The sequence below is a fragment of the Aythya ferina genome (assembly GCF_964211825.1).
Source record: "Aythya ferina genome assembly, chromosome: 5".
NCBI lineage: Eukaryota > Metazoa > Chordata > Aves > Anseriformes > Anatidae > Aythya > Aythya ferina.
In genome coordinates this window covers 8329720-8347501 of record NC_140301.1, presented here as the reverse complement: position 1 = coordinate 8347501, position 17782 = coordinate 8329720, and the positions used below count along the sequence as shown (strand labels likewise).

General features: G+C 36.8%; 2 protein-coding genes across 5 annotated transcripts in view; one reads left to right on the top strand and one right to left on the bottom strand.

Annotated features, from left to right (window-relative positions):
- The window catches only part of KCNA4 (potassium voltage-gated channel subfamily A member 4), an 84252-nt gene that overhangs the window by 49867 nt on the left and 16603 nt on the right, over positions 1-17782 (bottom strand). The window contains exon 2 of one of the 4 annotated variants that reach the window (XM_084522148.1): positions 2244-2343. The exons of the other annotated variants lie outside the window; for them this stretch is intronic. The gene's annotated coding sequence lies outside the window, so the exon portion shown is untranslated. The remainder of the gene's footprint in view (positions 1-2243; positions 2344-17782) is intronic. 4 annotated transcript variants of the gene reach the window in all.
- On the top strand, positions 301-1318 carry FSHB (follicle stimulating hormone subunit beta; the record flags this gene model as incomplete). The annotated part of the gene is made up of 2 exons (XM_084522132.1): positions 301-459; positions 1082-1318. 2 exons carry the CDS (start codon positions 301-303, stop codon positions 1316-1318), a joined length of 396 nt encoding a protein of 131 aa, XP_084378258.1.

The window sequence follows — 17782 nt, the reverse complement described above, 5'->3', positions numbered from 1 at the left end:
ACATTATCTGTACCGAAACTTAGATGAAGTTATTTCATTGAAAGTAGTATAATGTTCAGCTGTTCTTACTCTACAAAGATTGCTGATATACCATTTCAGTTGCTTAAGAAAATCAAACTCCTTTAACAATAAGCATACAGATAGATCTACTTAATTACTTTATCCTCTGAAAGCTTGCTATTATAGAAACACTTGAGGGTAATGTGAAGACTTAATTTATCCCTGTCTCTATAAATATTTCCTGTTGTAAATAATTATATGTTTCTCCAATACAGATCCATTTTCTGCTTTATGCACAAGATGAAGACGCTTAACTGCTATGTGCTGTTATTTTGCTGGAAAGCAATTTGTTGCTACAGCTGTGAGCTCACCAATATTACCATAGCAGTGGAAAGAGAAGAATGTGAATTCTGTATTACAGTGAATGCCACATGGTGCTCAGGATACTGCTTCACAAGGGTGAGACTCTTAAGTTTAAACTTCAGGCATCAGAATTAAGTACTGAAGTGATTTATGAATAACCAATTTCTCCAGTTCATAATATACACATGGGCAGGATGAGCCTTGTGAAAGAACAGGCTGAATAATGGCTATGTTATTTGATAGGAAAGTAGATATACTGACAGTCTGAACAGTAAAGGGAAGGGTGAAAAGACACTAGTTGAATTCAGACATTTATTTGGCTGCATACATTGTTTATATTGTATGACTAGAGTTGAAAGTATGAGAATCTGGATCTCTGCTTTCTGTTCAGTTTGTGGTTGCAAACAGACACAATAAAGCAGTGATCACTATGTAGACTCTACTTTTCCAATAGAAAATAATTTAAAGAATCAAGCCATTGATCTGCACCTTTGTCTGGTGATGGTATGAAACCTATCTTGCACAACCATTCTCCTGAAAGGAGAAGTATATGGATCTAGGTGCAATCCAAATAGCCTAATCCAAACCCTTTTTATCTCAGTGGGATTTTCCCCACTGGTTTTACAAGACTTCACATTAGGTCTTCTATTTTGTAAAAACTAAGAATTCTGCCCTGTAATGAATTTCAAAATAAATATTTCCTTCTTGTAATTTTCAGGATCCTGTATATAAATATCCACCAGTATCATCCGTTCAGCAAACATGTACCTTCAAGGAGGTTGTGTACGAAACAGTGAAGATCCCTGGCTGTGGTGACCATCCTGAATCTTTTTATTCATACCCAGTAGCTACAGAGTGCCACTGTGAGACCTGTGACACTGACAGCACTGACTGCACTGTGAGGGGACTGGGGCCATCCTACTGCTCCTTCAGTCAGAATGGAAGCAACCAATGAAGGGTACTTGAGATAGCAGTTTGACTTTAAATGTGTTCTTCTAAATAGTGCTGACCAGGCTTAAGTGGAAGTTAATAGCCGAGGCTATTTAGAAACAGACAAGATTGAAAAAGATTTTTTAGGCCAAAATGGAGAGCTACTGACTATACTTCTCTTCAGGCCTCCCCTACTTCTAGTTTCCTTAAAATCACTTTCTATAGAATGTCTATAGAATGTTGCTTATGATTCCTTCTGCTCTTGCCTCCTCTTCTTTTCTATTCCACCTTCATTCTTTATATTTCTGTACTTCCACAGCATAGTTTGCTTGGCTTACTCTATACTATCCCATACTTTTAAGAAGTTCACAATCTCCATGCCTTTATTATGCCTTGCATCTCTCCTTAGAATTCACTTATCCTAAAAAGCCTTGCAGCACTGTTTTTTATCAAGTCCAACATCAATAGTGTTAATAACTACAGGCTGGACTGTAAACCTCTCTCAGATGAGATTCTGATTTATTTTTTTTTTTTTTTGGCAAAATATTTCTTAGTCATTATGCTCTTTAAACGATAACAACATGTTTATTTAAGAGCCAAAATCCTGTGTTCAAATGTTGAAAGTCACCAAACTCTTGTGCTCTCTTATTAAGGATTGTTAGCTAAGGCTCAATGACACGAAATCCAGGTCCTACCTGGCTAACTTGCTACTTGAAATGCTTGGAAGTTTACCTTCACCTGGGTAAACAAATGTCCTAAGTCAGTTAAACAATTCTGAAAAAAAAAAAAATTGCCATGCATTTGAAATGCTGCATTTCCTCTTATTATGCAAGAGAACTTAAGAATGAGAATTATTTCAATGCTATTTAATAGAGGAGTCTCACAAATGGTTTAGGGATGAACCTAGAAGAATCTGACCCTGGTTATGCAAACCTGGTGTGAGAGCATACCTTCAAAGTCATTCACAGTAGTGCCTCTGAGACTGAAGTGAATTCATACAATTCTGCAGCAATCAGTATGAATGGAACAGGCTGGAAGCAAGCTGGAGAGCTAAATGAGAATGGAAAGTTACCTAAAATTATTGGGAAAATGGTCAGAAATTTACAGAATGAAATCCTACCAGAAAAAAGAAGATATGTCTCTTCAACAGAAACAACCACCTACACAAATACACAACTGACAGCAACTGGTTCAACAGCAGTTCTGCACGGAAGACTCTGAGGTTATACAAGCTAAGCATGAGTCAACAGTACCACACTACTATGGAAAAGCAGAGATGTAAGAACAGGAGCAGAACTGACATGATGCACAACCTACATCCTCTACTCTGTTCAATCTTCTAAGGGTCTCAGATGAGACATTATTTCCAGTTTTGGACACAGAACATCAAGGTATTGAAAAACTGGAGAAAGTCCGCAGAAGAGTAATAAGAATGAATGGAGACCTAAATTATATGACTTAGAAGAAAGATCTTTTTTTAAAAGTGTAGTTGTTTGTCTTATGGATGGTAATAGGGAAAAAAAAAAAAAAAAAAAAAAAAAAAAAAAAACAGTGAAACGTTTTACATGCTTGAAAACTGTTACAAAGAGAAAAGGAACAGTCAGTTTGCCATGTTCATAGCAAACAGAACAACTAATGCAAGATTCAGAGTAGTCACTAGCAAATCTCCCAAAAGGAAAAGATAAATAGACCCTGAAATAAATAGTCAGGGGAAGGAAAGAAGAGAGAAGGGGGTCTGTGTAGTGGCAGGTCTTCAATAATATGTTCACCTGTCAGGAATGACAGCAGTAAAGTTAACCTGCCATGAGGCAAGGGAAGGAAGTAGACCGCCTCTTGAGGTGCCTTCCAACACTATTTTGGTATTACTCTACGAGCTGTCGTGACTGTTTTTGAGACCCTTATACAAATGTTTATTTAAAGGGAATTTGTTACTCTGGATCTCTCTTATTACAGATATTTTAACTTATTTCATTTGTAACTTTTTTACTGTAAGATATTAGCTCTTGTAACTTAATTTTATTTATAAGTTGTATCATCATGGGCATTTTCTTCGGTCTAGTGAAGTTTTAAAAATGGTAAAGTAATAGGTAAATCAAATTGTGTGTAATTTCAATTTTAAGCAAGAGTTGATTTCAGTTAAATACAAATATATTGTTTACATCAGGAATCATTTCATCTGGATGAGGGAATTCTGGATAAAAATTGCAAAACAGAGGAGCTTGAAGCAAAAAGTATGGAAAAAATATATGATTTATTTCTGTAAACATCTACACTGTTGTGCACTTTGGAATAATAAAAACAACTTTTTGTTGCACTTGTGTTATGTACGTCTTTCTTAAATTGTAAACTAAAAACTTAAAAGCCCATCAAAAGTCTACCTGTGCACTTAATAATGCTTTAAACCACACCTTTCTTCCCCAGAAGTATTTTCATGGGACCAATATACCCACCTGAGCCATCTGTCTTTTTTTGCTTTGCCAAAAAATATATATCCAAATCACATCAAATAAAAGATTGATACATTTTAGCCTGATCCGGTAACATTGTGATGAAGTACATTTTAGTTTCAACACAACAGAATTGTGAATCAGAATAATGATTATTACGAGTATATTTTTTGAACTATAGGGATTAGAACTTCTCCAGAGCTCAATCCACAACTCTCATGAATTTGCTTGCATGTGAAAACAAGAATTATACAGATATTATTTCATCTACCAGACAAACGCAACCCCTCATTTTCATTTTGCAAAGGAATCTATTCAGAACCTCAGAATTGCAACAAATGGAGTCAAAGGAGTAGTAAATTTAATACCAGAATGCTAACAAAAAACTCCTAATCATGCACCATTTCAAGCCCCCAGACTCACTTCTTATCTCTTACATATCTTAGGTACCAAATGCCGAGTAAAATACCGAGAGCTAGAGTCAGAAAGATGTAAATAAAAAGGTATTTCATATAAGCATTAACTTCTCATATAAAGGTGCTCTCCATACAAGCACAAGCGAAATACAGCCTTTGAAAATACCTGTCAAATGCTTCCTCAACCCCTGTCTAGTACTTAGAGATGAGTTCTACCAGACTCTTTTCCATATAGCTGGCTTTTGAAAAGATGAGTATTTCATGCAGCAAAAACATTGTGTATTTCAATATATCAATAGGAGAGCAGTAAAAGAATAAATTCTTGAATTTAGCTTCTTTCTCTGATCATAGGTGATCACAAAAAAAAAAAAAAAAAGGTTTAGAAAACATGCAAGCCCCATTGAAATCTTCCTGTTAAAAACAGTAAGCCTTGAACACACACCTCAATTTTTATGAAACTAGCAATGACATTCTACTCCAAAGTAAAATCCATTCCACATCAAGTCAACAGTTATTTGCTGTTCTGTAGACTGATTGCAAACATTTCAGTAGTTTCACTGACAAATTCAGAAATTCTTACAGAAGCAGCGCTGGCTTGACTTGAAGATACCACGGACTACCTTCAACAGTTTGTCTGACAGACTTTGTCTTATCAATGTTCACTTTCCATTCAGTTCCCAATAATCGTTTCATTAAACTTAATTATACTTCAATGTGTTTCAAAAACTTTAGTGTAATTTGAGGTTCAAATCTGCTTGGAACTATTATTTAAAAAAAAAATTTAAGAAGTAGTTCGTATGCCTAGTGCTATTATAATGAATAAATGGCAACTCTGTCAGAGGTATAAGTCTTAGTATGATATGCTATTAAGTAGTAAATTAGTGGGAAAGCTGTTAGACACATTCCTTATAGATTCAGAAGGACATTGGCAAAAGTTCTCACCATGGGCCTAACCCTTTCCACTGAAATCAATAGGTAAAAGTTTTTCAGCTTTGATGCAACTGTTCTGCTAACACAAAGCTTTTCAAAAATCTCATACAAATTCTAACTTTAAAGGCAGGCTCTGAAAAAAAAAAAAAAAAAAGAAAAGAAAAGAAAAAAAAACTTTTTAATATGTCAGCATTAATCACCAACCTACAGAAATTAACTTTTTAGAGAAATGTCACGCCCCTGAGGTAGCAAAAACTAAAATGGATTAACCTATCTTCATTCTTACACAATTTATTTACTCCCAGGTAAATATAATCCTCTCTTTTCTTGCTTGAAAGCAGGAAACCTGGAAAACTGTTACTTATAATCCCCTGCTGAATGCATGCAACATAGAGGCAGGCCGTACATAGCATTGAACTGTCCCTTAAAGACCTTTGGGAGGAGCACAATGTAGGATTCAATATGTTGTAATTAACTGAGTCTTTCAAATACCCAGATGTACAGATAAACCGCATGAAGATTATTCATCTCTGCCACCACATCTATGAGTGAATTAATATTTTCTATCATTTATTATGCAGACAGTTTGACCTTGATCTTATGAGTGTCCGTGCCAGTCGTACTTGAAGCTCTCCAGACATCAAGATGGGAACATGAAGTTCAGCAGCAGTGTTCATAGTCCTACTAATTGAAATGACCATTTAATCCTAACCGCCTTTTAGGTATAAAGCACACCCTGATTCTACAGGGATGCAAAGAAAAATGCATTCCTCACCTATAAGCTATCAATAAAGCATCAGCATAATAGCATCGCCCCGCTGCTGTCAATGCTCAACTGTTATTCTCAGACTAAAATCTGTAAACCTTTAATCCTATCTTTAAACAGGTTGCCACTTGTCTTTATAATGTTGGCATAAAACCGGGCTCACAACATTATTTTTATTTTGCCATAATTAAAGCATATATATATAAATGCCACCTGGTATTAACCCAACTGACACATAAGAATGTATTAGTCATTAAAAAAAAAAAAAAAAAAAAAAACACACATACAGATCTAAGCTGAAAGAGAGGTAAGTACAAACAACAGGTGGAAAACAGGAATGTTAGAACTGTGGTTTGTACCTGTGAGGTAGAGGCAGCACTTATCTGGGGCTATTTATATGGGAAAAGGAAAGACAGTTGAGAGTGTGGTTACTGTGCCATATTTCTTCACCCGCACACCTCAGGAAGTGCATTTTGCTTTGGCAGTACACAATGTTTAGCCACATGCTTTATTTTCATTAAAAATACAATTAATTAACATCTTGTTTGAAACTACAAATAAAGAAAAAAAAGAAAGAGATGAGCAGTTAACCTGAAAAATTCATTTGGAGATGGTAGCCTTGAGATTAGTGGCTCCCCTCCACTCAGGCAATGGGATCTATAATTTTTTTCTGTGTATCTCATGTTTCTCTTCAATTTATGTTAATAACATAAGCTATCAAAGCCTTGGTCTTTTAATGTGACTTACACTGACAGACATTACAGCAGCTCACAAGGCTGCAGTCTCTGGGAAATACAGCAAACAAAGCAGCAGGGCTAGAGAAAGAACATACTTTCAAGAAATCAAATGTCAGTGTTTTATTATGTGTAGGTGGAGAAGAGACAGAATTAACTAGCTATGCTTTACCACCTTTAACTGTTGGTTTCCTTACATGCTACAGCTCTAAAGGGCAAGAACAAAGTTTTTACTTCACACTAATGACTTCTTAATTCACTGAAAAATACTGTTTTTCCAGATGCATTACATACGTAGCATAATGTTATTCTATAAGAGAAAACTTGAACAACTTGAGAAAACTGATTTTCCCTTTCCTCTGTGTATTTTTTAAAAAAAAAGTTTCATTCAACTATCGTATTAGTTTTCATTGTTTCCTTCTCTCATAGTAAAACATTAGCAGGTCTTCATGCTTTTGTGAATGCTAAGAAGCAAGAAAGAACTTTTTTGGTTTAGACGCTGTCAAAATTTTTGTCAATGATGCAAAAGGCTAAGGATTAGGTCTATGCCCTGGCAGCAACAGCCTTTTCAAACAGGCCTTTAAGAACATCAACAGCATGATTCCACGTAACACAAAAGTAGGGTCTGCATTTCCACTAGCGTAATGATCAAGAAATAATTAAGAAAATTTAATATGAACTCTGCCCCCACTTCCAAGTAGTATCAAAGACACATCTACCAAGCAATTGATCTGGTCCAATCTGTTCCAATTTCTTTCTCACCATATGACTTCTCCTTTTAGAATAAATATCTGAGTCTTCATGAGAATTCTCAGTCACAGGCAATCTAATGCTTCAGATGGGAGACTGATTTACACCATCAGTGTTACCACACAGTGTGGTAAACCACACTGGCTTTGTTTATGCAATCTAGCCTTAAGACAAGTAGATCTTTATCTATGAGTAGCTGGATGTGTTCATATACTTGGATTATTATGTCTGGAACTTGAAACCACTTTATGCTGAGATGCTTAGTTCAGGGACAACATAAAAGTATAATGAAACCAGTTCCTGTCTATGCACAATCTAGTCAGTTTTTGTCAGTAGGCGTGTACAGCACACAGAGGACTGTCATTTTAAGGCATATATTCATACAAACACCAATACGCAACAATTTATTTACAAGTTATGTTGGCTATTGCAGATTTTGACCCCACCAAAGCTATTTTGTGATGCTTCCATACAGTGATAACCCATTATTCTCAAACTGTTTCCAATTTATCCTAATCAGCCTATACCTTAGTATCAAAATTTTAAGACAGACAAGATGACAACGTAAAGCTATGTAAGGTCAGAATGATCTTTCTCATAGAAATGGAGTGCTTCTACTATCAGCAATACCATCTAGCATTTTAGCAAATCCTAGAAGGGAAATGTAGTCCAGAAAAGAATTCCATTTATTAAAGTTCAGTCACCCTTATTTAACTCTCTTATGCAGCAATAAGAAATACACATGACCAGAGACCTAATTTGAGATAAAGTTGGGTCACAAATTTTTCTGGTCCATTTTCTAAAAATAAAATAAAATAAAATAAAATGCTATTTTAAAAATATTTCAAGTGATGATATTCTAATAAATATTTTAATAATAACAAACAGGAAAAAAAAAAACTTATAAAAAGGCCAGTAGTCTCTATAAGTGTCAATAAAGTTAAGATTTCTTATAATTAGTATTCTTCTCCATAACATGTCTGAGTTAGAAGCTACCCTGTCAAGTTCCCATACTCAGGTGTTAAATTCATTAGAGTTAATGAAGATTCAGGAGCCTGACAAAGGTTCTGTTCACCTCCATGCAAGCACCAAACACCACCTCTGAAAACAAGCACTGCAGGAATGGAAAATGCATTGCCTGGAATGGTCTAACAGACTCATAGGAATCACTGTTTTCTTCAGAGCATGTTTCAGGAGTATCAGGATAGCTAGCAGGATTACAAAGCGTTTCTATAAGCATCTCAAGAATATCCATTTAGTTTTCCTTGTAGTTTCTAGACCAATACTGCTTTAGTAATAAATAAAAAAAAAAAAAAATAGCACGAGAGCAACTCTGGGAATGAACATCAATACATCAGAATAACTAAGCCTCAGTTATGAATTTCAATATTTCGGGGGTTAAATACCCAAGGGTTTGAGATGCCCTTAAATAATTCAGTCCACGTCCTTTCAGTAGATGTCTGATCTATTAAATATTCACTAACACTTTGAAGACTGGAATAGTGTCAGATCTCAAATTAGAAAATTTCCTTTTAATGTCACTCTTGCGTTAATTTCTGCCATATTATTTCAGGTTATTTGCCACATCTCAAACCAGGTAATATTAATAGCACAAAAAAAGTAAAAAAAAAAAAAAAAAAAGAAAGGATTTTTCTTTCTTATGTATGCAGTATGCAGAGGGGAGGTTAGTAACCAATAATTCTGCAATTGACATCTGCAGCCCCATCAACTTCAAAACAGGAAAAGTAACCTGCCCAAGGATGTGTCAATCAGTAAGAGAGACTTTAGGACCTCCCTGACTTCTAACTTCAGCAAAGCAACACAAAAACACAGTTTGAAGCATAATTTAGCTGGCAATATTATTAAACTACACCAGTTTATTAAAAATGTATCCATATATTTGGTCTGAAAATAAAATAAAAGCTTATTGCCTGTGAAAAAAGGAAGAACAAAGGATAAGAGTCAAATTATAACTCTACTATTAGATGAAAAGAGCCTACTGTAGAGCTGCCAAGATTTTGAAAACAGACAACTAAACTGGGAAATCCCTTCCAGTCTTGATACAGCGTTACTACATAAATCCTTATTATGTTATATGGCTACAAAACCATTATGCAAACAGCTGTTGGGAAAGCACTGAAACAAGATCTTTTACACATCAGGAGCTTTGTGCCACAAAACAACTCTTCTGCTTGAAATATGTCGCATTCTCCTGGTGAACAACGGGTCTGTGCTGGCAAAGGATTTCCTGTTCACTTCAGCTGATTCCTGATGTTTTCATTTATGCAATTTAGTTCTTTCAAATTGTGAATTATTTTCAGGTAGATACTAATAAGTGTTTTGATTACATGGGTTTCAGGTCCAGTTTGTACAGATAATGGATGAATTATGGACGGCTACCTACAACTATTGGCTAGAATATTTAGTAGAGTTAAAAGTCAGTAATATTTCCAAAATTGAACAATCCAACAAGACTAGAAAGCAAGATGCCTCATTAGTTACACTTCTTCGTATTAATGAGGGAACACAGTAAGGGACCTGTTTTCCTGGTACACTCTGACCAGTGTGTAAGTAATGATGTGGCAATAAATATTGCTCTTCCCCTGCATCTCACAGTGTCCCCTGTGCCTAAGGCAGCAACCCCTCTCTGTAAAATACCCAAATATTATTTGGGTATTTTACACTTTTACTCAAATTAAGAAAAAAAAAAAAAAAAAAAGCAGCTTTGCTCTTCCTTTTCTCACCACTTTTTCTGCCTACTGCTAGTAGCAGAAAGAGACATTCTTGCACATTTTCTGTCATGACTTCATTAAGAAATCACACGTACTCAGAATAAAGCCTTTTGAAGTGCAATTCTAGTAGAGTTTTCATGTCAGTAGCTGTTCTCATTCTTTTCACAAAAGCACCTGAAATCATGCCTGCTTCTCCAAATCATGTGGATAGCTGCATGTCCACCTTATTCCCATTTACAGAATATGCATATATCCAGTTATTCAATAGCTTTTCTAGCTTTTGCTGTAATACTAACTGGATGCATAGCTGCACTCTCACATTTGGGCACACAGAGCTGCATGTCTGAAAGTCAAAATTTCAGTAACTGATAAATGGCAATAACATAAGGTACCAAGAGCCATCATCATGGTCAAATGCAAGGTCCTGCACCTGGGCTGGGGCAATCCCAAACACGAATACAGGCTGTGTGATGACTGGCTAGAGAGCAGGCCTGTGGAGAAGGACTTGGGGGTACTCATGGATGAAAAGCTCAACAGGAGCTGCCAATGTGCACTTGCAGCCCAGAAAGCCAGCTGTATCCCAGGCTGCATCAAAAGAAGCATAGCTAGCACATTGAGGGAGGTGATTCTTTAGCAGGGAGTGCTGTGCCAGGACAAGGGGTAATGGTTTAAATTAAAAAAGAGTAGACTCAGATTAGACATTAGGTAGAAATTATTTCCTATAAGGGTGGTGAGGCCCTGGAACAGGTTGCCCAGAGAAGCTGTGGATGCCCCATCCCTGGCAGTGTTCATGTCCAGGCTGGATGGGCCTTTGGGCAGCCTAGTCTGATGGGAGGTGTCCCTGCCCACGGCAGAGGGTTGGAACGGAATGATCCTTAAGGGTCCCTTCCAACCCAAACCACTCTATGCTTCTATGATAATTCATCTTCTGCTTAAGATGCTAAATGGCTATTTTCAGTATTGCTTTTGATTTAAATGCACAACAGACTGTGTTCTTTTTAAAAGTTCTCAGATGAAGGACATATGACAAAAGTGAGTTAGCTCATGCACAACTATACAATGCTTGTATTTGGCAGTGAAGATAAAATAAAAACTTTCTGAAGGACTCCCAACCCTGGTTCTCTTTGGAAAAAAATATGTTTAAGTAAAATAAAAATATGTTTAAGTAAATCCCCCCAGATCAGGAAGAGGTACAATAAATTCTATAAATAAGCTACCACTTATTTAAGCTACCACTTCTATAAATAAGCTACCACATTTTCAAATGCTTCTTTAAGTGGCTTTCCACCTCTGCTGAGTACCACACTGAGTCTGTTTTACTGCTGTTCTAGCAAGAACAGAATGAAATTGATACTGTGACAAGAAATGCACATGTGAGTAATGAAACTCACACAGTCTGCATTCACAGTAGAACAAAAGATAATTTTCCCTTTCACCTCTTTAGCTCAGACACCCTTTGGCATTCATTGAGCATAATGTTTTGATTTCAAGTAATGTTTTTCTTTGCTTGGATGAGTATGACCTTTATGTGGCACCTGCACTAAAGTAAAATTCATTGGCAAACCAAGGTCGGACAGATTTTCCTGGTGAACACTTGAGTTTCCAAAACAATTCACACTAATTCATCGTAAGCAATCCTTTCAGGAACCCAGCTTTAGCTATCTAAATTAAAATCTCCACAACTCAGGTTTCCTAAGTCAGATTTACTCAGTGCTACACAAATATGTCCTCAGGTATCTCACCAGATCAAGCTATGAGTCTGTGTATCACTTTCCTGAAGTTAGGCTCTGAAATTACAACCAACTTATAAGATTTCCCACACTTGAATAGCCCTTCCTTAACGCATAATTCTTTTTTGAAAACAAGACAAACTTGAAATCACAAATGAGCTTTTGAACATACAATCCCTTCTGATTTGCCTATATAGCATTAAGCACAGCAATGAATTTATGCAAGTCAAATGTTTTGTGCTTAATTCCAAAATTCACTTCTGGATGACTTCTTATTATCTTTATGATATAAGTAGTCAATTCAACTCCATTGCAACTTAAGAATATCTTTGGTCTATGTCACATTATTATGATCCACCCAGGAAGTTGAAAAGAGATGAAATGGAGCCAACTATTTATCATGTGACAGCACCTTGGCACTAAATATTATCAATTATTTGAAACTGAAGCACAAGACTTAAAAAGAAACTACCTAAGGATTTATCCTTGATGCATCACCTACGGAATTTGTACTTGCTTTTCCAGATCATATAGCTACTGTTAAATTTCTGTCACAGAAATGTATTTAGATATTTTAGTTTTGCTGGGACCCGAATAGGGGACTTGGCTTTCCAACATAAGCCACACTGTATGTCCTTATCTTCCTGATACCAATGAGCACAGGTATAAATATGAAATTTCCTTCATATGATCATTCTCACACATAAACAGAAATTCATACTCCTGAATTTAACTTAAGTAAAAAGAGAGACTGAAACTAGTTGATCATAGCAGAAGCACATTCATTGTGGGTGGGCAGGGGAATAAACAAACCAAATATACTCACAGAACTTGGTTCCTAAAAATTGTTCTTAGATAGCAGCAAATACTGTCAATGTAGCAGATACTAAACAATAGGTATCGGGCACACTATACGACCAAGGATGAGGGGGTTATTTCATATTCCTAGGACAATATTTGCCTGTTTATTTACTTCCGCTCAAGTTATGCAGTTACTGTGTGGTAAGAAACCAACAGAAAGTCAGAGAATTAAGCATTGCTGTTTCATCTGTGCTATATATAAGCATCTGTAAACATCTATGTCATATAGGGAATATTATTGTTTCCTTGGATAGATTTCTGCTGCAGAGCTTCCAGAGAATATGCCTTCCCCCAAGTGATATTGTCCAATAACGAAACATTTGACAGATGGGACAAAAAATTGTCCATGATTATATTAACATAGAGCAGTAAAACACATGGAAAAATAGTAAACCTTTGGGCTTGCTATAGACGAGAGTTTCATGAAGAATGCTCCTACACCGATCATCAGCCTTGCTTGCCAACCTACCTGTGTCATTGCTTTCTGCAGCCTTACACTGACCACGCCTTCTCTATTTTACCAACTGTAAGATATTTTTGCCATCACTTTCAAGGCTCTTTAGGATCGATCCTTCCTACCCATCAACTCTTATAAAGTATTTAGAGGTCTCTGATCAAGCTACAGTGACAGCTTCCATCATCTAGTAGTTAATTTTCCAGATAATCACCTGTATTCCTTCTGTCATCAAGTTTAGAGTTGACACATGAAAAAAGATAGTTTGTGGTTCTCCTTCATATCTTTCTTTCAAATTCTCCTTTATTGCGATGCCAGTAAAAAGCATATTATGATGTATGAAGATACATATTTAACACATTGATCAGGAATATTAAATTGTCTCCTTGACGATCTGTCTATAAGTGTCTATGTTATTTTAAAGCTATGAATTATTTATTCCTCTCAATAATGCTTTAGAGCCTGGTGGTTCATTCTACCACTTATGACACGATAAATGTGCAGGCATCCCCCCGAGGCAAAGGAAGCACTCGCCAAACCCGCAGACTTCACCCATTTTAATTTAGAGTAATACAACAATATCTCCACAAGATGGCACTCCTCCACGCCCAGATGGAGGAATGTGCAGCATTGGCACTCACTCTCTTGACTGCTTATTTTCAGGAAGGATTCACTACTCACTGAATTGTATAGAAGTAGTCAGCACGCAGAAAAGACATCCCAGTCTCTTGGAAGTACATAAGAAAATGTATAAAGGGAAGGAAAACGCAGGACAGTGAAAACTGCAGTTTTTCGTTTTAGAAAATATGGAGTACATATTTCATAATATGTGAGCAGTCTATGAAATATGATTGTCTCGCTGCCACTGCAAGACCAATTCAATTACTTCAGATGCTCACTCAGTCCCTGACAAAGACAATTCTCTACCTGACGCTCTATTTTTCACCCATGCAGACTGGCCCATAAGGAATGCAAGATTAACATTCAAGTAGGGTGAAAATTATCAAAGCACACAATTATTAAAAGTATCCAGTTAGCAAGGAAACCCCAACAACAACAAAAAACTGCAGTGTAATTTCAATGTCCTCCTAAGAGTCAAGTAAAGTCTTTGTAAATTGTTGCAAGTGCAGAAGATGCATGGTACCTCTGCAGTAAGAACATAGTACGATGAGATTTCAGGGTGTTACTGAAGATAAACCAGTAGCACACTGAGATTAAGACAGTATCTTCTCAGAGGCTCTGGCAGGACAACGGTCTTGAAGGATGCATGCAGAGGCTGCGACAGAATCCTAGAGCAGGAGAGAGATCCTATGAACTGTAACATCTCAGGCTGAACAAGATAATCTACACAGCTAGAACTATGCTCCTTTATCTAATTCTACCTTCACTACTCCCAGCGCCCAAGGAAGGGCAAGGAAGCTAGTGAAGTGTCTAGAGAACAAGCCTCATATGGAGCAGGTGAGTGAACTGTGGCTACTTAACCTGGACAAAGGGAGGCTCAGGGGAGACCTTGTCACTCCTTACGATTACTTCAAAGGAAGTTGTAGAAGAGTGGGAGTTGGTCTTTTCTTCCAGGAAGCAAGCGATATAGCAAGAAGAAATGGCCTCAAGTTGCACCAGCGGAGTTTTAGGTTGGATGGTAGGAAATTTCTCCACTGAAAGAGTTGTGAGACATTGTAACAGGCTGCCCAGGGATGGAGTTGAGTCACTACCTCTGGAGGTATTCAAGACATGTAGATGTGGTGCTTGGGGACATGGCCCAGTGGTAGATTTAGCAGGGCTAGGTTAACAGTTGGGCTTGCCAATCTTGGAGATGTTTTACAACCTAAACAATTCCATGATTCTATGTTCAAATAAAACAGATTTGTACCAAAGCTGTAACTTACTTGGTCACTGTCCTGTTCGATAGTGCACAGAGTCACAGAATCAGCAGTACAGTTGTGAATTAAACTTTGTGTCAGGAAAGACTCAGACCTCCCAGTAAGAAGTACTAAAACTGACTAACATGATCTACCTCTTTCCCAAAGATCAAGTGAAGGGAGAATCAATTAAAACAAACAGCCATGGCAGTTTCTGCTTTATTGTTAGTTTTATCTGAAGCACTGCAGGCTGTATCTAATTCAAAGACACCTGCTGACCTCAGCGGGCTCTGGATCAAGCCTGAGTTGAGGAATACTTCTCAGTTGTCTTTAACAAGACACTCAGTTGATTAACAGCCCTCCTGCCTGCTACTCTAATGGGAATGCTTTCATTTTTATGCTTCTCAGGGCAGCAGATATGCTTGCACAATCATCAGCAAGAAAACTTTAAAGAAAAACTGTGTAACTGCAGCATCCCCTAGTGTATTTACACTGCTTACCTGTTACAGAAGATCCTAAGATCACTGGGGGCAGATCCTCATTTCAGGATGAAGCTATCGTTATAGTGATTGAAATGCTGATTCTAACAGAGTAGGTTAGCTGATCTTTTTACAGCACACCTTTCTCTGCATATCAAAAATACTGATATTAAAAAAAAAAAAAAAAAAAAAAAAAAAAAATTAGAGACAACAGCATGAAAAAGCGAAAACTCTCAAGACCTTCTGGACTGAACAGTCGAGGGAAGCTTAACAGAGACCACAGATTTTCCATAAACTGCAAGATAATAATGTGAGCTCACTGTTCAGAAGATATTTGATGGATTAAAAAAAAAAAAAAAAAAAAAAAAAAAAAAAAAAGCAGAAAGGATATCAAGGGGCAAGCAGTTAGAAGAAGTAGAAGCTTGTAGAGAGGGCAAACCAAGGCTGAATACAGCAGCACTATATTCCCACCAGAAAGGCTACAATTAGTGTGTAAGGGAGTGAAAGGAACAGTCTGAAGTAGCTTTTAGTAATAACAAAGCAAGTAGCCTGAAATTGTTTGCTCTAGTTTAGCTCTTAACTCATGCTTCAGAGAAAACTACATGCGTAACATGTTGTTTCAAATGCACCAAAAAATGAAGACATGAAAGCTGATACAAAAGGTTGGACACGTGAGAAACACTTTGTAGCCAGTAACTTCGGCTCAGGCTAGGATCTCGGTGAAGTAGTAATTTACTTGCAATTGCAAAGACCAGCACCCCACAAACAAGAGAGCATGCCTACTAGTTCCAAAACACAGTTTATGTACTTCTTGATGACAGGACCCTCCCCTGTTTCCCCACTGAGTGGGTAATCCAGGTTCACAACCTGTCTGATGCTTCACAGACAACGCATGGCCTTCAGTTGCCGGCCTATTAAATTTCAAATTTCTTTTGACATTTTTACTGTTTAAAGTGGTAATGTTTTTTCACTTACCTGACTTAACACTGTGATTTTCACCTAATTGCTCTGAAGAGTTTGGTTGTCTGCATTTTACAATGTTGCCTGCTAAGCTTTCTTATCACTGTAAGCATATCTCAATACTACATTCCTTTCCTCCAAACAATGTAACTCTGCAAAAACATTTCTATTCCCACAAACACATAGTAGGTCTTGCTTTCTGAAGAATGAACGTAAGAGTGAAGTACAGAAATACTCAGAGCACTTTGTTTTTCATTTCTTTTAGATGTAGACTCAACTAGGTTTTCTGTTTGACTATCTTGCTAATGCAAACATTACTGCTCAGAATACTGTTATATTTCAAATAATAGAAAGGGTGATTTCCACTGGCACAACACTGTGATTCAAAGCATGTATAAAAATAAAAACTAAATGGGCTGATATTACTTATTTCCTTTGAAATTATGCTGCTTGTCTTACAGAGAACTTTTCATTTCCAAACTGCTCGCTTTCTTTCTGCTTCATCTCATGGAAGTCATTGCCATTAATAGCAAAAGAAACAGACATTATTCCATAAATTATCCACTGATGAGTAAATAGTCTGTTGCTCCAGAAGAGAAGGGACAATAATACCCATATTTTAACCAGCATGCACAGGAAAACCTTTCTTGCATAGAAAAACTGCTGTCTGGGCTGTTTCAGCATGTACTCATGAATCATCCAGTTAGCAACTTGGAATTCAGATCCTCCTCCAAGAAGATCAAGTCCCTGTCACTGGAACAAACAGATTTCACTTAACTGACAACACTCTTGGAATACAACATGAATTCACACTAAGAATGGAATCAGAAACAAAAAGGAACAACGGTTGCTCAGTCTAGCGTGATATGTATGATCAACAAGTGCTTTGCAACATCAGTACAACCACTTACTTTATGGAGGCTTTAGGGATACAGCTAAAATCCATCCAAAAATATCAGTGGCTCTGAATTTGTAAGTAAATCTAATTTTGGTTACACTGAAGAATATGCCATTTCTTCAGTAGTAACAAGGTGATGGAAAATAAAACGTATTCTGTATTTGGCCAAGCAAGGACTACTACTAGCAGAAATACAGGCATATACTTTATCATCTCATTCCTACAGCACAGTGATATGCCAAAGAGACATGTTCCAGCTCAACAAGAAGTTTTACATTTAATCCAGGAATTAATTTGTTTTATTTTTTAATCATTATAGGAAATAAAATTGAATGACCTTAATGATACTTCCTGAGTTTATAGACTTTGACTATGAGCCTATTTATGCCTGTGAAAGGTAATAAAAAAATCGCTATCAGATTCAAACTGTTTAGTAAGGGCATACTCTGTTAATACTCAGGGGAGACCTTTTC